This window comes from Mastomys coucha, unplaced genomic scaffold (assembly GCF_008632895.1).
Source record: "Mastomys coucha isolate ucsf_1 unplaced genomic scaffold, UCSF_Mcou_1 pScaffold20, whole genome shotgun sequence".
Lineage (NCBI taxonomy): Eukaryota > Metazoa > Chordata > Mammalia > Rodentia > Muridae > Mastomys > Mastomys coucha.
Window position 1 is genome coordinate 81,292,516 of NW_022196903.1, and position 23,240 is coordinate 81,315,755.

Here is a 23,240-nt window from a genome sequence, read left to right on the forward strand (position 1 = left end):
AGAGAGAGAGAGAGAGAGAGAGAGAGAGAGAGAGAGAGGCAGAGAGACAGAGACAGAGCGATAGAGACAGAGAGAAACAGAGAGAGACAGAGAAAGATCCATGACATGTTGACCTGGCAACAGAATTCAAAGTGTCTTTGATCACATTACCTAAGGACAGTAGCCATACTCCCCAGGCTCCGGGTGAGAGGTCATAGGCCAAAGCCCATCCGAAATGCACATCAATGTTACCCCTAATGCATCAAAAGTAAGATTTTCCTGGGCCTGATGGCACAGGCCTGTCATCCCATGTTATTCAAGAGACTGAGGCAAGAGAAACACAAGTTCAAGACTATCTTGGACTACAACATGAGTTCAAGACCACCCTGGGCAGGTTAGGGAGACCTTGTCTCCAAATAAAAAGTCAAAAGAAGATATAGCTCCATGGTAAAGAACTTGCTTGCTCAGTACATGCCAGACCCTAGGTTAAACTCCCATCATAATAGTAATACTAACGATAACAACAATAGTATTCTGAGGTTCCATTCCAGGCCTTTAGGGATAACTCTCTAAGAATAAGGCTTAGGGACCAGTGGCATTGTGTTTTCTGAGGATATATCACCTCTCAGGCATCCTCTCGTGTTCTTCCTCTGTGTGGTCAGTACTCCTCCCTTCCAGTGGTTCAGCCACGAAAGTTCATAGATGTAATAGCATGTGACTTCTGACGTCAGCTCCTACAACCCCTGTTGCTATCTTGTTTGGACCCTCATCTGCAAATATAACCTCCATGATGTCTACAAGTACAGATGGCCACACCTGGATCAGGTGGCGCTGTTCTGAGAGCTCCTAGCCAATGTCAGTCCCCAGGCCTATAAGCACAGTGGCTGCCGCTACATAGAGTAGGCACCGTCACCATCAAGCCATCTACATCAGATTCCCGAGCAAATTGCTGTCTTCTTAACTTGCAAACCACAAGCTTTGCCCTTTCAAAGTGTCAGATGTGCTGTGAGCCCCACCACAAAGCAGTTCAAGCAGCTGCCACCCAAATTCTTTCAGGCCCCAAGACATGGAAAAAATCTAGAATAAATACATCACAAATAGACTGTAGGCTAGATGGTTGCAGGATCTTGGGTGACCTTTGCTTCTTAATGTATTTCTAGACTTCGTAATGATGCTTTGAACAGGGCTCTATTGGAAGCAGCTCAAACAATACTGAAGTGACTTCAAAAGTAACTTCTTTGCCAGGACTTTAACTCTTCCCCCACATACATCCCGCCCCCCAGTGCATACAAAGGAACCCACAAACCTTCTGAGTTTACGTGCTTTGAATCTCCAACAAAAGCCTTCTGGGTCCAAGTGGGATTGTTTCGGGGGTGCCTAGTAACACAGCCTACAGATAGACAGGCCTAACAGCGGGCCATTATAAACCCTTCCCCACTAAGCTGCAGGAGGCTGGGGAACAGCCCATGGGCAGATACTACAAAGCTTCGTTTTCAATACTGTCTGGCCTAGGAAAGCTACTGTCTGAAGGAGTCCTTCAGCAAAGGGGTTACCAGCATGGGACTGGGAAGGGTGTTTGTAGCATCTGAGGGTGAGCCTTCAAAACTGACAAGAGATAAAACCAGGCTCATCTGCAAAGACAGGATTCTATCACATCCTTAAATGGCTACATTAAGCTCCAGGCCAGGACTTCATGGTCCAGCAGGAGGTACAGTCCACTACCAACACCTGGAACCTTAAGGGCTCCAACATCACTGGACTAGAAAACATTCAAATCCACTGGTGTCTGCCAGACATAGTTTTCCCCTTTGGTGCTGTGAATTCATATTCACAAATATGAATTGATGTGAAACAAAGCAACCAAGCCCCTCCTTGGTGATGATTGTTGGGGCACCAGGTCTCCAGCCTAGTGTGGCTCAGGCCATGTATGAAGCTCATGCCTGATGTAGTGTAAGGGTTGCTTTAAAACTCACACACCAATAAAAGACATATATTATTTGTGACTAACAACAAGAACAGAGACACCAAGCACCTTGCCACAATGCCATTCGCTGTGACAACCATAGGGACGGAGCTAAAATAGGAACCATAGGTCTCTTTCTTCTGGTGTGTTAAATACTATTCCAGGTGAGCAGATCGGGCACTGCTCCTCCCATGTGGTCTGGTGTTTCCTGCAGGAGGTAAATGATCCACTGAGAAAAAGGGAATCTTCTAGGGCTGATAGGATCCATAGCAGGTAAGGTGAAGGAGTTATGGATAGGTAAAGAGATGCCAAGGCCTGAGGCCAGAAGCACCGATGGTAAAAGTTAAAGGGACAGTAGGTACTGATGTGCCATCCTTGGGGTCAAGTTGATGGCTTTGTCTTTCATCCCTAGTGCGTTCTGAGCAGAGGAGGAGGGGCATGGTATAACTTAAGATTTAACCACCTCCCTCAAGGACTGGATGCAGGCATTCAAGTACATGAATTTATATGAAATTCAAGCCTTGGGAGCAGATGAAGCAATCCCCACAGGAGAGAGGTGTGAGGATAGAGTGACCACACTATCACTAGAGTGACCACAGTACACTAGGAAGGAGGCAGATTCAGGACAAGTTTCAAAGGCAGGTCCACTGGACAGGGTTACAGTAGGATCCAGGGCATGCCTCAGGTGAATCTTATTATAATTCAGAGCTGCAATGTCTCCCAAAGGTGTATATGTGAAAACTTTGGTCCCTTGGCTGCTGCTCTTGGGAGGTGGTAAAAAGTTCAAGAGATGAGACCTAGTAGCCCGCCACTTGGGTTGTGTCCTTAAGGACAACAGTGAACTCCTAGTCCCATCCTCTTCCTCTTTCTCTTTCCACCTGCCTTAGTTAGGGTTTCATTGCTATGAAGAGACACCATGACCACAGCAACTCTTATAAAGGAAAACATTTAATTTAGGCTGGCTTATAATTTCAGAGGTTGAGTCCATGATCATCATGGCGAGAAACATGTCCGTGTGCTGGCAGACATAGTGCTGGAGAAGGAGCTGAGACTTCTACATCTTAATCCGAAGGAAGCAGGAAAAGACTGTGAGCCATGCTGGGCATAGTGTAAGTATACAAGGCCACACCCCTCCTCAAGGCCACACCTACTAATAGTGCCACTTCTTATGGACCTATAGGGGCCGTTGTATTCAAACCACCACATCACCCATGAAGTGTATAGCATTTCAACCACCATGTATGCACGTATGTCACCAAAAGCCCCAAAGCAAACTGTGAGCCAAAATAAATCTCTCTCCTCCTATGAAGCAAGTCCCCCGGAGTGCCTGTGACTGTGATGGTTACCAGCTGACTGGGACAGGCCTGAAGAAAGAGGTTGGCACCAGGCACTGCAGTGGCGAAAACGCAGGCTGAGCATCTCCGTACCACTCAGCATACTGGAGAGCACATGGAGTGCACTGTCAGGGTCAGTGAAAACCGAGCCATCCCTCAGGAAGTTATCAAACCACCACAGGATGCATCTGTTCTAGGCTGCTTCCTATTTCTGTGATACCAAAAGCAACTCGGGAAAGTGCAGGTCTATTTGCCTTACAGACCACACTACACGACTGAGGGAGGCCGAGGCAGGAACTGAAGCAGAGGCCACAGAGAAACCATCTCCCTGGCTTCTCCTACGTGGCTTGCTCAGTCTGCTCTCTTATATAATACAGCATTATCTGCCCAGGGGTGACCCCACAAACAGTGGGGTGAGCCCTCATCCCATATCAATCGTTAATCAAGGGAGGTGCCCCCACACACTGTCCACAGTCCAAACTGATAGAGACAATTCCTCCGCAGACATTCCCTCTTCCTGGGTGATTCTAGCTTTACCAAGTTGACAAAAACTAGCCAGCACAGCAACTAACCACTTTTAAGTATATACGCAAGGGGAGTGAACTGCATGAACTCAAACAAACAAGCAAAAACCTGTAACAGGACCACACACAATAGCCAAAGCCCAACACCCACTAGCTGATGAGTAAATAATGCAAACTATGGTCTGTCCATGCAATGGAGCATCCCTCAGAACTAAGGCAGATGCCAGTGCGCATTACAATACCTTTCCTTAGAAAGCTAGTACACAACTGTGTGACACACTGAAGCTTAAGGGAGATGTTTGTTTGCTTTTGGGTTCTTTTGCTTGTTTGTTGTTTGTTTTTTATTTCTATCTTTATTTTTTTTCCTCTTCTTTTGTGGGGTGGGGGACATTGCAAGGGCAGAGGATGGATATGAAGGTACAGGGAGATAGGTGGGATTGGGGTGCATGATGTGAGACTCATGAATAATAACTTAATTTTAAAGAAGAGAGAGAGAGAGAAAGCCTAAGGTGTCGCTTAAGTAGCTTACTTGTACTTTGCCAAATAAGTACATATTGAATTTGCTGCTTTTAGATTTCTATCAGTGCAGCAGAGGTCATGATGGTAGGTAGTGTGAGCCTGCCAGTCCTTTCCTGCTCAGGGTTACAACCTAATGTTCACAAGTAGCTTAGCTAGAAATGTCTACCATGTCAAAAGTACTTTGTCTGAAAAAGTAATGTCAATTTTATATTCTATTCAATATTATCTGCATCTGTTTTAAAATAGAAAGTATTTTATACTACCTACATTTTTCTCCCCACCCCCAAAAAAATCAAATAAAGATGATCTAGGAATAAAAAAAAAAAATGCAAGCAAACACACAAACAAAAAAATTACACCTTAAATTCCCCCCATTTTAATCTTATATGTATGGGTGTTTTGCTTTTATTTATCTGTGTGTCATGTGCATGCAGTGCTCATGGAGGTCAGGTGAGAGCATTGGATTCTCTGGGACTGAAGTTACAGATGGTTGTGAGCCACCTTGTGGGGATGAGAATTGAACCCAGATCCTCTGGAAGAGCAGCCAGTGCTCTTAACCACTGAGCCATCTCTGCAGCCCCAGAAGGTCACCTTCTATGTAATTCCAATTATATGAATGTCTAGAATAGGCAGATTGTGGATGCAGAAAGTAGTAGCTGCCTGTAGCAGAAGGATGAGTTAGAGATTGAGCACTATTGGGGTGTACACGGCGGGGGCAGGGTGGGGGATGGAGGGGTGAAAATGTTGAAGTACTAGATTGTAGTTGTGGTTAGACAACTGTAACATACTAAAAACTGTTGCTCTGTACATCTTACAGTGCAATCTCCCATTTCAGCAAGAGCCAGTGCACGGGTAGCAAAAGGTTTACCATCACCAGAAACAGCGACCAGATGTTCTGTAGCTGCTGAATATCAGCTTCTAGCCATTATAATCAATAATGTGGTCAATGAACATGCCGAACATGTGGTTTCCTAAGGCAGAAGCCAAGCTATGGAATTGTAAATTATTCCACTAAATTGCCATTGCTTTTATAATTAATATATATGTATACATATATATCCAAAATGCTTAGAATGTCTGAATCCTTCCCAGTTAGAAGAAGTGTGCCTTGGACAAAGTGCTTAAGAATGTGTAAGACAAAGGACAAAGTGCTGGTCCGGGTTGCTATAATGGAGGAAGCAAAATGAGAATGTTTTTCAACTGGGATTTAACATTTAAAACCCGAGGTGTACATAAAACAAGAGCTGCCTATCTAATAGTCAAGGGTCGCTGAGTTTGCCTTTTGCTCCGATATGGCTGGGTAAGATTCCCACAGCAGGCAACAGGTGGAGTCAATACCACATCTCTGTGAAAGAGAAAAGAAAAGCCCGTTAGCACTCAAAAGCAAGCAGGTCTGTCCAGCATCTTCCAGAATCAAGTTCTAGGGCACCAGAGAAAATGGTGGTCAAACAATCCTGTTTACTTCATCCCAGCCAGTGGAAGGGACTCAGGCCAGGTCACCACCTGGAGCCCAAAAGTGGCAGCATTAGACAACCACTTTCCTCTCACCAAAACTCTAACTTCATCCACTTCCAAGTTTATTTCTTCCTCCGTTCTAGTTAGGCAGGGGGAGGGAGAGCTTACTTAGGAAGCAGTCTGGAGAAGAGGCCTCTTAGCTGGGGCAGAGGACACTAGGCAGGTTGCCGGGCGGGCGAGAGCTGGGAATTGCAGAACACAACTGCAGCCACAGGCGTTGTAGCCTCTGGTGACAAGGGCGGAAAGGCCTGGAGAGGGCAAAAGATTGAGCCAGGAACTGGTTACAGCGATGGAGATGAGGATGGGGAGCGAAGGGGAGTGCGGGTCAAGGCCATTACTAGAGCGCGCAGCTCCAGCGCCTCCCACCGGGACAAACACAGACGTCCTGCACGACCCACGCAGCTGCCTGGATACGGCCCCGCGCCTCTCCCGCTTGGCGGTGGCCGCCCGGCCCCTCCCTCCGCGGACCCGGCTAGCTGAAGGCTCCGATCGGCCCAGAGGAGTCGCCAGGGTCTGGGCATGGAGAGCTCGGCGAGCGACCCATACCGGCGGCCCGCGCGGCGCACTCAGTGGCTGCTGAGCGCCTTGGCTCACCACTATGGGCTGGACCGCGGCGTGGAGAACGAGATCGTGGTGCTGGCTACTGGTCTGGACCAGTACCTGCAGGAGGTTTTCCACCACTTGGACTGCCGGGGCGCGGGCCGCCTGCCGCGCGCCGACTTCCGTGCGCTCTGCGCGGTTCTGGGACTGAACGCTGACGGGGAGACGGCCACGGAGGACGCAAACTCCGCGGAGGCGGCGGCCAAGAGCCCGGCTACTGGGATGATCGCTGGCGGGGACGCGGACGTCAGGGAAGAGGCGCGCCTGGCTCTGCGCGCCGACCCTCCTGAGCTCACCTTCCGCCAGTTCCACGCGCGCCTCTGTGGCTACTTCAGTAGCCGAGCGGGACCTCGGCTGCCCCGCGGAGCTCTCAGCGAGCACATCGAGACACAGATCCGCCTCCGCCGCCCGCGCCGCCGCCGCCGGCCTGGCTCACCGAGCCTGCACAGCGGCGCCTATGGCGAGCGCGTGGCACATCTAGAGGAGGAAAACAGTAGTCTACGCGAGCTGGTGGAGGACCTACGAGCTGCGCTGCAGAGCAGTGACGCGCGCTGCCTGGCCCTTCAGGTGCGCAGGACGCCGTGGGGGAGGGGGGAGGACATAGGCACCCCACCGTGGCCCAGCCCCTCCTCAGCTAGCCCTCAGTTCCCCACGCCACCCCCTTCATCCCAACTTTCACCCCAATGTATCATTCCTTAAGACCCCAGCTTCCTACCCAAGTCCCTTCTAATCCTAGAAAGAGCCTGTTTAAACAGCCACGTAGTGATGGGTCAGCACGCATCCATCTTCGGGGAGATTCAAGGAAAACAGAAAGGACTGCCCTTCCCCAAGTCAGGAACCTGTAGAATCCCTCACCGCCAGGCCCCTGGCCCAGGTGAGAAAGACACCCTGACGGCTAGCATTGAGAGCCAGGCTCACTCCGAGCTATTGAGGAGGAGCCATTGAGTGAGCTGGAGATTCAGCCCGGCCTCTGTCAGTCAGTCAGTGAACACTTGAGCTTGGTGTTGAGTGTAGCTCAGGTGACCAGCCAAGGAGAAAAGGATAGGAAGAGGACCTGAAGAAACTGGTGTTACATTGGCCCCTGCCTCCTAGTTGCTGTAGAGTACAATTAGGTGTCAAAGTGGCCTCCTTAGTTCTTATGTGTGCCAGGGAAGTGTAAGATGGGGCAGAGGGAAACCCTAGAAGTGCGCAGAGTCATGTGGGGGGGGGGGGCGTTGCCTGAGACTGGGTCTCTCATTTAAAAGGGTCTCTCCATCTTTCACGCTCAAGTGTCTACTGGGCACATTGTGCCAACTTCTTTTACGCTTTGGAACACTGCAGTAAACAAAACAGATCACCCCTGTTTCCAAGGACAGTCCAGACAGAGTACAGCTCTCAGGAAGGGCGGAAACTTGAGTCTGCTCTTTAATCTGTGCTCTGAGTCCAGTGAATTAGGATCAACGTACACTGGATGCAGGAATTAAACCTAGAAATCACTTTGGGGAATTACTGTCACCATACAAAAAAATAGAGTGTGGACTTCCTGTCCCAGCTTCTCTCGTGGGGGGGGGGGTGGAAGTGGGGGGGTATTGCACACACACACACACACACACACACACACACACGTGCATTAGCCTCGTGTGCCCACTGCTCTGTGAACGAGCTTTGTGGTGTTAAGGGGAAGTCCCCCGTAGGCTCCTGCAGTGGTCACTCATTGTGGCTTCCCGCGGACAGGTCGGCCTCTGGAAAAGCCAGTCGGACATCCCGGAAGCCGCGGCGCACGAGCTGCAGCGAGCGCAGGGCGCTCTGGCAGAGGCGGAGGCGCGCGCCCGGCGGCTGCAGCGCGGACAGGTGGAGGTGCGGCTGCGCACGGAGGAGGCTCGGCAGGCGGTGCGGCGGAGCTTGCACCGAGTGCGGGAGCTGGAGGCGCTGGCTGGGCGCGTCCCCCGCTTGCAGCGCCAGGTGCAGCGACTGGAGGCAGAGCTTAGACGTTACAGGTGAGCGGAGCAGCCACTGGCGGGGAGCAGATGGGCAGGGTCCTGTTTCCCAAATCTAGGCGAGCACCGGCTCTAAGGTTCACTCCTGTCTTCAGCCATTCGTACATATGATTCTTCCTTTGCTTAAGTCATTGTTGACTCCACTACTATCCATCTGCCATCCATCTATCCATCCATCTGTTCACCCTCCTGTTCATCCACGAAATCCTTTTACTTGTTACTCATGGATTGTAATCAATAATACCCATTCGTGGCTCTTCCGTTTGATCCTGATTGTCACTGACTATGCACAGTGTACACAGTGACTATGTACTGTGTACGGGCGGGCCCCAAACAAAAGCACTTCAGGTCTTGCTTCAGTTAATCCTTAGGACAGCCCAGCGAAGTGCGTCCTGTTATGATCCCATTCTTCAGATGAGGAAACAGATTTAGAGTGACCTTTTGTGCTAGCTGGACGAAGGCAGGAAGCTAGACTCAGGACCAGGCTCCAGTTCTAGCAAGGCTGCTGACAGATATGTACTTCTGGCAAGTCCCCAGCTGTCCTCAAGCCTCTTGCTCCTGGGTGGAGCAGACTGGAGTCTTTGCAGAGCAGAACAGCCATGAGGTTCTGCCTGGCTGTGCCAGGTGCTCATATTTTTCACATGGCAGAGTGGGCCTACCTCCCTGACCTGCACAGCAGCTGAGACCTTCTGTGAAAACAGGCCAAACTCCCTGTCCTGGGCTACAATCAGAGAGCATGAGACCTCTACGGGAACAGATGTGAGGCAGGACAAACGCTAGAGCTGGGGTAGGTGTGTCCCTGCTGCAGGCTTAGCCTGGCCCCTGCCCCAGACGTAGGAGCTAAAAGCTGAGAAAATAAAAACAATATGGGCAAAGCCTTCAGGGTCACCATAGCACTTTCCAGAAACTAAACAGAAGTCAGCATGACTGGCGAAGAGAGAGAAAAGGCCAGCCAGGCATCTAGAGCCTGGAAGGTGGCATAGCCTTTATCTAATCCTTAGAGAACATGAAACCATGGAAATGTTCTGAGACAGACGACCCAAGCAGATTGCGTTTCAGAAGGAAAAAAAAAGAAAAAAGAAAAGCAAACAAAAAACTACCCCATTCCCCCTGTGATGGGTCAGAGAGGAGGGGCAAAGAAGAGGAGACAGCTTAGAGGACAGTGAGGACAGGTCTCCCCTGACAGAGGGTGATCTGACCAAGGCCAGGGGAGGACAACCCAAAGGGATGGCTTTGAACTTATGTCCTCAGAGGAGGGGCCTCATCCTTGACTTCTGAGGCACTCAGCTGAAAGAGGCTAACTCTGGCCGGCCTCCCGCAGCTCCAAATGTTTGTTTAGTTGCTTCCTGTTTGCATAGCTGATGGGCTCCAGATCAGAGCTGGTTGACATAAGGTCCATGTGCATGAGAAGAAACAAATGGTCTCCCTCATGTTGCCTTAAAGTCACACTTACTTATTTATGCACTAAAACAACTACAATACAGGAGAGGGCTTTACAATAGAGAAACGTAGATTCCTGTTTATCGCAGCACTGGATCCAGGAAACTACTGTCCAAGGTGGAAGTCTCGATCCCCATTTTACAGATGCCATTTTAAACACGGCTAAGATTATGCAGCCAGGAAGTAGAAGGTTATGGTCCGCCTGCTCCACAGCCAGTTTTCTCCCTTCTACTCTGCACATTTGTCGTTGCTGATGTTCCATTGATTATAGGGTGACTACAGTGCCTACCATTCAGGCATAAGAAGAAGGACACACCTTTGTCTTAGCTAGGGTTTCCATTGCTGTGAAGAGATCCCATGACCAAGACAACTCTTATAAGGACACCATTTAATTGGGGCTGGCTTACAGGTTCAGAAGTTCAGTCCATTATCATCAAGGTAGGAGCATGGCAGCATCCAGGTAGGCATGGTGCAGGAGGAGCTGAGAGCTCTACATCTTCATCTAAAGGCTGCTAGGAGCAGACTGTCCTCAGGCAGCTAGGAGGAGGGTCTCAAAGCCCACCCTCACAGTGACACACCTCCTCCAACAAGGCCACCTAATAGTGCCACTCCCTGGGCCACGCATACAAACCACCACACTCTCCCAGGGAGCCTATGCCTTTGTTTTCAGAACTTGAATTTGGATCTCACTGGCATGGACAACATCATTTTCTGCTGACACCCACAATGGTGACTGATGGTACTGGTGAGGCCCCAGATACAATCAGCATTCCATTCATAAGGAAGAATAAATAGCAGCTATAGAGAGCTCAGATTCTCTCAACGCCAAGTGTTTGAAGAAAATAGGAAAGGCCAGGCACCCTAGATTCTGGAGCGACAGAACTGAGTACCAAAGGGCAAATGACACCATGTGAAGGCCACACTATGAGTAGACAAATGAATAGCTCAGGAGGCTCATCTCCTGAGGCCAACGCTAGTGGGGCTATGGATGCTAAGCATCCTCTCCATGTCAGTGCATGGGAGCTCCAAGCCAACCTGAAGATCATTCTTATTGTGCCACAGACAAGAAAACCAGGCCAGTGGTGTGCTAGCAGGACCCGGTGAGTAACAGGCAGGATGGAAACTCCATCTGCACAGCCCGATGCCATGCCACTTAGAAGATGCACAGTCTTCTAGGGTTTCCTCACTACTCTCATCCCCACCAAACATCCACTGGATGCTTTACAAACAGTAGAGTGTGTTACTCAGGCTCTGTGTGGAAAACGTTGTTTTGGATCATGGTTTCAAGTGTTTCTGCCATAGTCCTTGGGTCAGATAATTCTAGGCAACAGCAGCATATAGCAAAAGCTACTCACCTCATGACTGCCAGTGAGCACAGAGAAAGAGTATGAAGGATCCAGGGTCAGCTCTAGCTCACAGGGACATGTTCTAGTGTCCCTTTAAACCAGGTCCTACCACATCTCTTTCACCACCTCTCAATAATGCTGCCATGCTATGAATCCATCAAGGAGTTATTATATTGATTATGTCAGCACTCTCAAGATCTACCATCTCCCCCAAAACCTGTCACCAAGCAACAGATAGCCTGTGGGTGTTGGAGGGGGCTACACACCACCTCTGCCTATGCATTCTGCGGCATTCAGATATCCCTGAGGGTTAAACTGACCTTCCTTCCTCTGTGCTACACTGGAGTCTACATCCAGGAGGAACAAATGGGACCCCTCCTGCCCTCCTAGGTGACACCATGCTAGCCCTTCCAAATGCTCTGAAGGTATGTCTGTGAGGCAGCATGACCTGACTTCGAGTTTTCATAGAACCTTCCGCTCCGATGCCAAGTCAAGTAAGGATGCTCTAAGGTTGGAGCCTTGTCGACAAAGGGCCCTGGTGGCTTTATTAAAACCATAGATGAAGGACTCAGCTGAGCCAGAGCCCAGATTGTCCCCAGATATAAACCAACCTCTGCCACTTCTCTTTGGTAACATTTCCCATCTCTAGGACTTCCGTTTAGTCCTTTTCCAAATCAAGCTTTCTTTTTCTTCCTGCTCTATCCTATGATGTAGGTTCTATCCAACCCTCTATAATTCTCAGGCAGAGTTGGTCTTTGTTAAACAATGTCTCTGTATGCCATAGTCAATCCATGCAGGACCAATGATACCAGGAAAGGGCTGGGTCTCTGCTGAACATACTTCTGTAGAGTTACTGTTTCTACACAACATCGTGTTACAGCCATACATGCAGCATTAATATCATCCTAAGGGTTCTAAGCTCTGGAGAGATGACTTAAAGTCTGTGATGCATGACAGTTCTGTGCAAATACACCAATGTATACAAGAGGTTGAGCATGGCAAGGATGTCGGCATCCACAGGAGGTCCAAGAACCGTTCTTCTGCAGACTCTGACAGACAACCAGACTTACCTTTTGGATTGCTATAGTATCTGAGTTTCCACAAGTTTTCCACATCTGCTGTCTCTCTTGTGAGGATGAGTTCCTGGTACACTCGGCAATTTCTTGCTCTAAGTCTATCGATGGCAAAGCTTAGGCCCTTGAGAGTCCTTGAGAAGCAGGTTTTGGCGTTCTCACCCCTGTCTTCACCAGAGCCTGGTTTTATCTTAACTACTTTAAAATGAGTTTCTTGGAACTGAGTTTCCCAACTTTACTCATGAGACCCTCATACCTCGGAATAAAATCCCCGGGCCTAAGATTGAAATTTTTATTTTTATCTTATGTCACGTGAACTCAGGAGCTTCTTGCTGACTCAGCAAGTCGTCTTTCGTATTCTGCGCTTGTGAGCCTCTCCCATTCCTCACGTGATCTAGAGGTCTCCTCTTGCTTCTGACTTTCCCTTCTCCTTTTATGTGTTATATTTTCCCCAGGATATCTGTTTGTTTGTAGGTGAAGGGAACATTCCCTAGTTCTTCAGGTCACCACCTTGCCTACCAACCTAAAAAAAAAAAAAATATATGGTGAATACTTACACACTTAGAGACATTCATTTATTAATGAAACCATACTTTATAAGCATGATTCTTGGGCCAAGACCTGTGCCAAATCCCTCAAGGATACAGAAATGGAATATAATCACTCATCATACCCAGATAATCTCCCGGCCCCAGGGAGCAGGTCCTGGTCCCACATATTAGGATGCACTAAGGAGCCACAAAGCTGCCACTGGTACCTTCATCTATATGTCTTTGAGGCAAAACCTTTGCTAGACCAGGTGGACTGCCTTGTGGGAGTGGAGAAAGCAGATAAGACCTCAACTCACATGAGGCACGGTGAGAGAGGGGAACTCGAACTGTATGACCATGATGGCATCCCCTTGGGAGGACTGCTGATCTCAGCAGGAGGTGTCGGGGTCAGGTGGGCTCCTGGATACTTCTATACTCCAAGAAGACCTAAGACCCTATTATACTTTGGGACTTCTGTCTGACTTGGGAACTTACAAGGCTTTAGATGGTGAAGCCCAGGGAGGAACCTGGATGGACATAACCCAGGCTTGTCCCCAGGCCAGGGTTTCCTGTCTACAAATGCACTGAGGGTAGTTCAGAGGACTCTGTTCCCAACGACCTGTGCTGCTTAGACACCTCAGTGCTTGCTAGTGAGGGGGCACAGACACACCCGGATCCCTTCCCCTAACCATTCCCTCCAAAGAAACAGCAGGCTTGGTGTCCTGGGACCCAGGCCTGACACACAGCCAGATAGATGGCATAAACTGCCCAGCGGCAGCAGGGACCTGTGCGTGGGTGCTAGCCTCAGAAACTTGAGCACAGGCTGCCCAGAGAGTGGCAGCACCACCTCCAGGAAGGGTCACTCTTGCCCTGGGTGTGAGAAGTCTCTGGTGTATTGTAGTTTTTCTGTCTCTTGAGGCCTCCCCTGCCCTGCAGCCAGGTGTCAGAACACTAGGCTAGGAAGTTAGAGCCAGGAAAGAGTACAGACAGAGCTCTCTTCTCCTGACCACTGAGGGGGCCCCAGGGGCTGGCCTGGCCTCCATGCTTTTGTTGTCAGGAGGATGAAAAGGCCAGGAAAGGAGGGAGACAGGCTACAGCTCAGTCTGCAGACCACCGTGAAAGGCACACAAAGATGAGGCCATTCAAGGGTTACCTCCTTTCTTTTCACCCACAGAAGTGGGCCTGCCTGACCTGGAGGCCACAGTCAGCCAGTCAGAAGGACAGAGAAAAGGACAGGGCGGGGCCCAAGTCATCTGTCCCATTGTCCTTTGAGGCCATGTGGGTGGCTGCTGGTAGGAACAAAGCCCCTTCTTTCAGGGACAATGGAACAGACCCAAAGCAGAGACAAGCTGGGGAGAGGCCCAGGCTCAGAGGCCCAGATACTCCAAATTCAAATCCCAGCTTTTTCTATGTGCTGTGCAGTACCCGGCTGTGTATTCCCCTCTGTGAGGCCAAGTCCTTCATCTCTTAAGTGGGGGAAGCTTCCATTCCTCCATCTCGGTGTACGTACTGTTCGTAGAGAGGAGAGGGAGGGCTAAGCTGTGGAGCATGACCCTCAGCAAAACTGTCTTATATCCAGGATCCTCAGTTTCCTTATCTGTAAAATGAGATGACAAGAACAATACTAACACCCACTTCTGGGTGTTTTGCCAGGACAAACTGGACGGCAGAGCATCCTAAAAACCTCATTTTACCTGTTTATCCATAACAGCCCCTGCCTCCAGCAGCCACGATTCAGTGTTTGAATCTGGGGACGCCTTGCCCACTGTAGGTGGCTCTTCTCTGAGGTAATGCTGGCATTCAGATTGCATGTCACTCGGGCCTTCTGAGTCCGGAGACCCACTGCAGAACACAGGGCTGGCATGAGCTCAGAGTATCCTTTGCAGAGGGACTGGCCTAGACGAGAACAAGCCTTATGGGTTGGAAAGTGGGGTAGGCAGAAAGCCCCAGGTGCTGCCTTGTGGTTCCCCTCGCCCCCCACCCCAAGCCCAGTTTCAGCCCTATCTTGGCTCTGCCTGCTCCTAGTCTGTCCATCCTAGCCCTGCACTGCCCCTGCTTGGCTGTCCCGGCTCCTACTCTGTTCCCAGTTCCCTTCCAGTCACTGATCACACACTCACCCAAGAGAACTGGGCGGCTTCCCTAATCACGGCCTCTGGAGCCTCTCTACCATGGCATTCATAGCTCCAAGTGACCTGACCTCTGACCTTAGCTCTGCCAGCACCCACTGCAGTGGATCTACCAACCCACTTATCCTTTGAGTCTACCATAGCCCTCTGCAGCCCCTAAGTCGGTCTCTGGTGGCCATCACAGATCTCAGCCAGATACCCCACACCACTAAAGCAGTTCCCTGCGGTTTCTACAGTCTATCCTTCCCATCATCTTTTTCTCTTTTTGTGACACTTTCCCTAAGTCTATCTCCCTGAGGCCAGCTAAGCCATGAGGTCTGGGCCCATTCTTGCTAAGGACAGAGCTGCCCCACAGTATGCTGTGGAGGATCAGAGGACAGTATCAGCAGTGGGCTGACCAGCTGGAGGGCCACAGGCCCCCACAGAACCAGAGACTGCATGGCAGAGGCGCCCAGAAGACCCCTGGCTTATCCCCCACGCGGCCTGTCTTTCCATTTCTCTGCTGCTGCAGCCCCGCCTTCCTCCTGTTGTTCTCTTGTTTTCACACAGAGCCTCGACTTCCGGGAGGCTCCTCAGCTCAGGAAATATCTCACAGCAGAGGAAGCCACCTTGTAGAACCCCCAGGACCTCCAGAGAAGGCTGTGGCCTGGATGTCTACACCAGTCTGGCACAAGGATACCTGCCAGCAAAGGGTCTTATCAGCCTTATGGCTTCGTGAAGTTTCCGAGATACGGAGTGGTTCAGAGGGCTGGCAGCTGAGTGCCTGAGAAGGGCTGACACTATTGATACCAGGAGAAGCCAAGATCCAAAGTGGGAAGGTCTCCATGGTTTGCAGTGGTTGCTGCGGGGGCCCCTGCAGATGTTTTAGGCCAGTCTTCATTTGCTTTTAGAGAGAAGACATAATGCTGAGCCCAGGTGACCTCAGAAGCAAGGTGAAGGCCAGGGGCTCTGCCTATGGTCGTGGCCACCTGTGCTATGCCGGGAACTCCGGGCTGGCTTCACCCTTCCCTTTCAGTAGATCCCAGCCCTGACTGCCAGGTCCCCATACTCTCACCTGCTGGAGAGAAGACCTTGCTGGAGCTTGCTATAGACATGGTATGAGTACACGGCAAATCACGAGAGGTAGCCTAGCCCCTCTGGCTGGAGTCTGGTTCTGTGGGGGCTGAGGCGAGTGGAGGTGACGCAGGACAGGAACCAGCATTTCTTAGCATGTGCTGTGCATGAGGCCATGTGCCAGAGTTCTTATCTATACCACCTCACTTCACCCCCAAGTAGTGCTTCAAGTGGTCTAGTAATGATAACATTTTCAGCTGCACGTCACACAAACTCACAACAGCATAGCATGCATAGGGAGCTGGAGAGATGGCTCAGTGGTTAAGAGCACTGATGGCTCTTCCGGAAGACCCGGGTTCAATTCCTAGCAACCTCATGGCAGCTCACAACTGTCTGTAATTCCAGGATCCAACACCCTCTCACAGACATACATGCAGGCAAAGTACCAATGTACATAAAATAAAATTAAATAAATTATTATGGCCGGGCAGTTGTGGTGCACACCTTTAATCCTAGCACTAGGGAAGCAGAGGCAGACAGATCTCAAGGCCAGCCTGGTCTACAGAGTGAGTTCCAGGACAGTCAGGCCTACGCAAGAAACTGTGACTCAAAGGACCAAAAGTAAAAAGTAAAAATAATAATAGTAACATCTGCGCCTTCGAATGTTAAGTCCAGGGTGAGTAATTCTGACAACTAAGAAATGTTTTCAGAAACACTTCTCCTCCTACCTTGCCCGTGGGATGACCACAGGCTTCCAGTGACTGTGGCTCCCCATAGTCCTTAGGGTATCTTTCTGCCCTGGTTGGTGATCGTTTCAGTGAGGGCCTCAGGCAGCACTGGACAGATGTTAGCCTGGAAGCAGAGGTAAAGACATTACTGTTGGTTGATTAAACACATTCTGCTCAGACAAGCTTGGCAGAAAGGACAGAAATCATCATTTATCTCTTCAAGACAGAACCTAGCCCTGTGCTAGCTTGCCACAATCTACTAAGAATTATTTTTCATTTTCAATGACCTAAAAAAAAAAACTTCAAAAAGGATGTTTCACAGTATGAAAATTTCATGAAATACTAAGTGTTTGTGAAGATTGTCTAAGGTTTTCTTAAAACACAACCATGTTTGTCCTTTGAGCACCTCCAGGACTACTTTTGTGTTTCAAAGACCATGTATTATAAGACCAGGCTTAAAAGTCTGAAATATTTTCAGAAAAAAATAAAAAGTTTGCCAATTCCTTAGTTAGTGTCAGTGTCTAGCAGAGTACTTTCCCAGCATGTGCTGGCCCTAAGATGCTTACATACATGAGTACATACATGACATCGCCCTCATGACTGGTAAGCCACCTTGGTGCCGTCACATCTGTGCCATTAGGGCACCTGTTTATCCTGAGTAGGAAACTTGGATGGGGTAGGCGGTCTTTCTGCTTCTCTTCCCAGTCCCCTTCCTTCTATGATGTCAGTGGTCACTAGTCACACACACACACACCTTCAGTTTCGTTGTCCATGCATTCAGTCACCAGTGACCAATCACAATCTGAAATGGAAAATGCCAGAAATAAGTAGTTCATAAACGTCACACTGCACACTGTTCTGGAAAGCATGATAAAATCCATAGCATCCTGCTGTCGGCCCTTTCTATATCCACGCTGCATGTGCAGCCCACACTAGTTTCTCCACGGCCATCTTCATTGGTTGATGCTAATTTTACATCAACTTGATACAGCTAGAGTCATCTGAGAGGAGGAACTCTCCACTGAGAAAATGCACTCACCAGATGTCTATATGGCATTTTCTTGATTAATAACTGATTCGGCTCTCTTTAGATGGTGCTACTCCAGGGCTGGTGATCCTGGGGTGTCTAAGAAAACAGGTTGAGCCAGCAATAGGAAACAAGTCAGTAAGCTGTGTTCCTCCATGCCCTCTGCTTCAGTTCCTGCCCTGAATTCCCTCCGTGATGGACTGTAAGATGAAATAAACCCTTTCAGCCCCATCTAGCTTTTGGCCATTGTCTTTATTAAAGCAGTAGAAACCAAGGACAGGGCTTATTTTACGTAATGCAGTAACTGTTCCAGAGCAATGTGAACCAATGCTCCTGACTTATTACTGCACCTGGTTTATAAACTATACCTTTTCACAGGTCCGCAGAGAAGGAAAACACCCAGTGAGCTAGCTGTTGCAGGCATCTATGAGTCATGATGAGGAATCCCCCAAATGAAGGGCTCTGCCTTCCCTTTGCATGTGTTCCTGCAAAACATGTTTTCTACTTGCAGAGATGGTACTGTGTGCTGTCATGCTCCCTCCTCCTCCTCCTCTCCCTCTTCCTCCTCTCCCTCCTCCTCCTCTCCCTCCTCTTCCTCCACCTCCTCTTCAGCTGCTCAGTGCAGGGTTTCAGACCATGTTGTCAGGTCTCTCAGCTCACCACTCCTTCTTTACACAGTCCTCCACCCATCAGAGGGCGCCACCTCCTCCTGAGATGACATTAAGTGAGCATCATCCTGCGTGCCCCTAGGAAACCTGATATGACACCACCCAAGAGGATCTGTCAGGTCAATGGGTGGGGAGGATGCTCATGCCCTCTGACCAAAAAATACAGGGTGTGACCAAGTCCTTTTGCCATGTGACTTCTGCTTTTGAAATGAATTGTCCACCCTGGGTCACAAACCCATTCAGCTGTGTGTTGTTCTGTTTACTTCTTCCTTCACACCTAGATCACACCACAGACACACGCACACACACACACACACACACACACACACACATGCACGCACGCGCACACACACGCACCCTGATCCTTCCCTTTGAGGGGTGTGACCAGGGGTCGCCACAGTTTTCTCTCCATGGCAGGGGTGCTGTCTTCAATCTAATTTGACCAATTAGGCTTTTCATCAGTTCTTCCTGTTAGTTACCTTATCCATCAAATAATTCTTCCCAAAACTTAGAGCTTTTTTAGTTTGTTTTCTGTTGTCATAACAAAACCCAAGGCTGGCTAGTTTGTGGAGAAAGAGGCTCACTCAGCTTGGGAATCCCCAGAGTATGATGTCAGCATCTGGCTAGACCCTCACACTGCAGTGAGGTGACCCAGGCATCACATGGTAAGCTCAGTGACACTGACTGCTCTAACAAAGCACTAACACCCCCATGGGGACACACACACGCACATACACACAGACACACATATGCATGCATGCGCGCACACACACACACACACACACACACACACACACACACACACACGATGTCACCTAATCCTAACCTCCTCCCAAAGGCTCTGTCTACCAACGCCATTCAGCATCTTGATTTGGGGATTAAGTTCTCAAAACACAGTGCTGTAAAGAATCTCAAATGTGGTATATTTTTGTGTTTGTATGGAGAGCAGGGTCCAATTCTGGGCTCAGATTATTGAAGAAGAAAACAGGCTTTTCACTACACTACGCTGTCTCAAAAAACCAAACCAAAACCAAAAAAAAAAAAAAAAAAAAAAAAAAAAAAAAAAAAAAAAGAGAGGAAGGAAGGAAGGAAAGAAAAGAAAAGAAAAGAAAAAAGAAATGGGTTTGTTGCTTAACTTAATTTTAATTATTCTAAATTTAAATAGCTCTCTTTGACTATTGGCTGCCATACTGGACAGCATAGATCAGATTTAAACTGTGGGGCCAAGCTAAGGAAACAAAATAAGAGATGGACAAGACCCAGTGAACAGGAGGGAAGGGGTGAGCAATCATGGGAGCTGGCATCTACTTAGTACCAACTGTGTGCCAAGTCCGTATAGCCCCTGCCCAGTCCCAACCCTTACCTCATAAGCTGAGGGGACCTCCTTCCTCTAAGAACAGCAAGCCATCCCTAGCACTGACCCACAGTAGCACAGATACCAGCCAAAACCACTCTCATGAGGGATCCCAGAGGAAAAGGCCAACTGTGGGAACCTTCGATGGCACCCTTTGGAGATACAGACATACTCCTGTACTGAAGAGCAACCCCTGTGCCTTTCCACAGGCTGTAGCCAACATGAAAGTGTATGACCAGGCTCAAGCTGGCCAGGAAGATCGGGGAGGAATCAGGAACAAGGAGAAGTTGTCTCCTCAAGGACTTGTGGGAGAATGACTAGAGACAGGACTTCTCACACCCTGCTGGGAAAATGAGCCTTGGGACCCCACTCCTTCACAGCTTCTGCATGGCCAGCTGGATGTCTTGCATTAAACATTTCTACTGTAATTGTAGCGATAATTATGGAGTTTTGGTTTCTTTGAAAAATACAGAAATATTATGGGAATATGTTTTCCTTTTAATCCTAGGTGTGGGCTGCTATAGACTGCCAACAGCAGCTGACTATGATTTGCCTTGTGCTGTAGTAGGAGAGTGATTTTGCCACCTGCGGGTAGTTTCTGTGATCATGTGACAGTTCAAATTCTGGAGAATTATCAGAGGGTCAATAAAGGATAGGGCCTGAGAGCTGGTTGTTGGTGGGTTATTGGTTGGTTGCTATTGATTGTTGTTGGTTGTGTTTGTTAAGTAGTTATGCACAAAGAAGAAACAAGTAGAAGAGGAAACTAGATATCCTGATGGCGAAGATCAAACTTGCCCCTAGTCAGCAGCAAGAAGTCTAACGATAATGTTGCTCCATTTCCTTTCTATCCTTTATTCCCTCCTGTCTAGTGCTAGGGGTTGAAAAGTGGAAAAAGGGTAAAGGGTGGAAGAAAGAAGAACCCACAAAGAGGGTAGCAAAGAGACAGCTACAGTAATGATGTAAAATCAGAGTTGAACTCTGCCTGATGAATAAACAATTTTCTACACAGTTATAATATGCAACTGAATTTTTCCAAGAGCACAACGCTATGTGCGTTTAGACATTATACTTTGTTTTGTTTGGAATTCCCCAAGAATTGCTCATCATTTCCCAAGCACATCACAGATGGTGGAAGCTGAGTTCTTACCACTGAGAGACACTGTTACTCCTGACACTTATGTCCCATGCATGTGTGTGTGTCTCTACCTATCTGTCTATCAGAATATATGTTCTTATCCTGCATTTCAAAATGTCAGGTATATGAAGGACCAACAGCATCCAAGTAATATTACCCTGACTCTTTGAAATACAGACTCATCCATTATGGGTAGTTTTAAGTATCTGAAAGCTTCATTACATCTGAGTATTTCATACTGAATTGTAATATAAAATTCTTTTCCCACATTTAAGTTACTGTTCAGCATCGTTACATTAAGTTTTCAAAATAAAAAGTGTACTATTCATCCAGCTTGTCTTTAGATGCAAGCAGAGAAATGCTCTACAACGTCTACGTTAATCAAATTTCTGTCATAATATCAAAGTATCTAAGGAACAGTTGGGGTTGGGCTGGGTCAGGGGTAGAACATGAAGTCAGCATACATGAGGCCCTCTGTCCAATCCCAGGCACAGAGAGATGGGGGAGAGGCATTGGGCTCGTGGGCTCATGGTTATGGCTATCCACACTCATGGCTGGTTAGCCGTGCTGTTTGGGGTCTGTGTAAGAAGCTAGTCACTTACCTTTTAGCCTTTGTTTTAGACCAGCGCTTATGACTGAACTGTGCTGCCCTGACTAAGATGAGCTAGATGCTTCTTTTCTTTCTCTGTGTGCTTTCCAAAGTTGTGCCAGAGCCATGTGTGGCTACTGAGCACTTGGAATGCGACCAGTGTGGTAGGGTAGCTAAAGAGATGGATCTGCAGCTTTGCTTGTGGGTGGTGGGCAAAACTACTCACCTCCTAGACCAGGAAGCAAAGGACCAAGAAAGGATCAGGAGCCCAGTGATAGCACCCCCAGGACCACCCCCAAATTACTTTATCCCATAAGGCCCTGCCTCCTAAGAAGCTCCATCACTGCATGTAAGACCAAGCTGACACCGAATCTCCAACACACTGCCTTCCAGGAAGCATTCCAGATCTCCATGGCTCCAGACGGTTAGAGTCTGGATACTCTGCCCTCTGGGCATAGGAAGCCTGTCTGGGAGGAGCCCTGCTCTGAAGATGCCCCAAATTACTGCTTGTTAACTAGTATTTGAGCATTTGTTAGCCTCCGGACTGCCCAGGCCTCAGCCCTGTTTGCCATATGTATGTAAAGCCTGTTACTTAATTAGTTTTCCCTTAAGTTGACACTCTCCCGCCTCCTCCCCTCCCCTCTCTGAAGTGCTGGGATGGAACCCAGATCCTTACACATGCTACACAAACTCTCCCCCTGGCTACACTTCCAGCCCAGTGTAAATAATTTTAAAAGAAAGACATATCACTATTATAAAGTTTGAAAGATAATAAATAAAACTAATGTGGTCACTGTTTTTAGGAGCTATTTGAAATAAATGCTTAGCTGGATACGCGCAGTCTCCCCGTTCATCTGGTTACTCCCTAAAACTCACCTCAAACATCAGTGAAGGCAGGCACTCCATTATTTCATTTCATCATAGGACCCTCAAATGTCCAACCCAGGGTAGATCCCCATTATTGTTCACTGGTAAGCGTGTGGGAAATGAAATGAGACAGCTCAGAGGGGGTGAGGGAGTTGTAGGGTTCACATGGCAAAGGCATGGTTCTGCAGGCTGGTGGCAGCTTCTGGGGCCCCTTGGCATCACTGAACTAAGAAGGGAGTCTGTCAGAGGAAACTGGGAGCTTCTGGGATGAGAAGGAAAGTCAACATCTGGCTCCCGTCAGACTGGCAGCCAGATGTGGCCATAGACTACAACATGGAAGCTATCAGAGGCTCACTAGAGTTCCAGGAGGGTGTGGCTGTGGCCAGCTGGAGGGAATACCCAGCCACACAGAGAACTTGGGTCTGAAGAAGAGTGGGAGTCACCAGAGTTCATTTCTCCAGATCTATCTAGCCACTGGGGAGGCTCCACAAGGCCTTCCGGGTCATGGGCATCCTGACGTCTCCCAGAAACACCCTTACTCCACCTAGGATCCCAAAAGAGATTAGTACCTGGTGAAGTAGGGTCCTCCTGGAGAACACAGGCCAGGGAGGTGACTTAACAATGGGGGAGGGAGGTGGCAGCTCTAATCAACCATAGAGGGCTCAGAGAAATCCCAGTTAGCAGGCAAGAGCCACATGGGACCCTCAGAAAACGGAAAATTCCAAAGTTTGTCCTTCCCTTACTCCCTTACCTTGCCTCAGGGGTTTCCTCTTCCCAAATCCACATATGTGACCTGTAGTCTCCTGAAGCTGACAGTGCCTATTCTGTGTCACTCCAGGGGTTTCCTTTCCCTTTAACGAGGCCTTCTCTGTGAAACAGGGACAATGACATTAC

General features: G+C 48.8%; 1 protein-coding gene and 2 long non-coding RNA genes across 8 annotated transcripts in view; 1 reads left to right on the top strand and 2 right to left on the bottom strand.

Annotated features, from left to right (window-relative positions):
• Positions 1 to 5,468: 5,468 nt before the first annotated feature.
• On the bottom strand, positions 5,469 to 6,913 carry LOC116099209. 3 transcript variants are annotated; one of them, XR_004122163.1, is made up of 3 exons: positions 6,731 to 6,913; positions 5,943 to 6,082; positions 5,469 to 5,664 (listed from the first exon to the last, which is right to left on the bottom strand). It is a non-coding gene; the product is annotated as an uncharacterized LOC116099209 (long non-coding RNA). The 3 variants fall into 3 exon arrangements; XR_004122161.1 differs by having other exon boundaries at positions 6,495 to 6,913; XR_004122162.1 differs by having other exon boundaries at positions 6,429 to 6,913.
• The window catches only part of Efcc1 (EF-hand and coiled-coil domain containing 1), a 28,542-nt gene continuing 11,535 nt past the window's right edge, over positions 6,234 to 23,240 (top strand). For both annotated transcript variants that reach the window (XR_004122157.1, XM_031382475.1), the window contains exons 1-2: positions 6,234 to 7,001; positions 8,148 to 8,410. Coding sequence is in view for 1 of the 2 variants with exons in the window: in XM_031382475.1 (XP_031238335.1) it covers positions 6,354 to 7,001; positions 8,148 to 8,410 (911 nt within the window). In the remaining variant the exon portion in view is untranslated. The remainder of the gene's footprint in view (positions 7,002 to 8,147; positions 8,411 to 23,240) is intronic.
• On the bottom strand, positions 12,553 to 22,889 carry LOC116099208. Of its 3 annotated transcripts, none has more exons than XR_004122159.1 (8): positions 22,356 to 22,889; positions 18,102 to 18,218; positions 17,746 to 17,832; positions 17,461 to 17,508; positions 16,707 to 16,830; positions 14,494 to 14,641; positions 14,225 to 14,396; positions 12,553 to 12,792 (listed from the first exon to the last, which is right to left on the bottom strand). It is a non-coding gene; the product is annotated as an uncharacterized LOC116099208 (long non-coding RNA). The 3 variants fall into 3 exon arrangements; XR_004122158.1 differs by having other exon boundaries at positions 14,494 to 14,695; XR_004122160.1 differs by lacking the exon at positions 17,746 to 17,832 and having other exon boundaries at positions 14,494 to 14,695.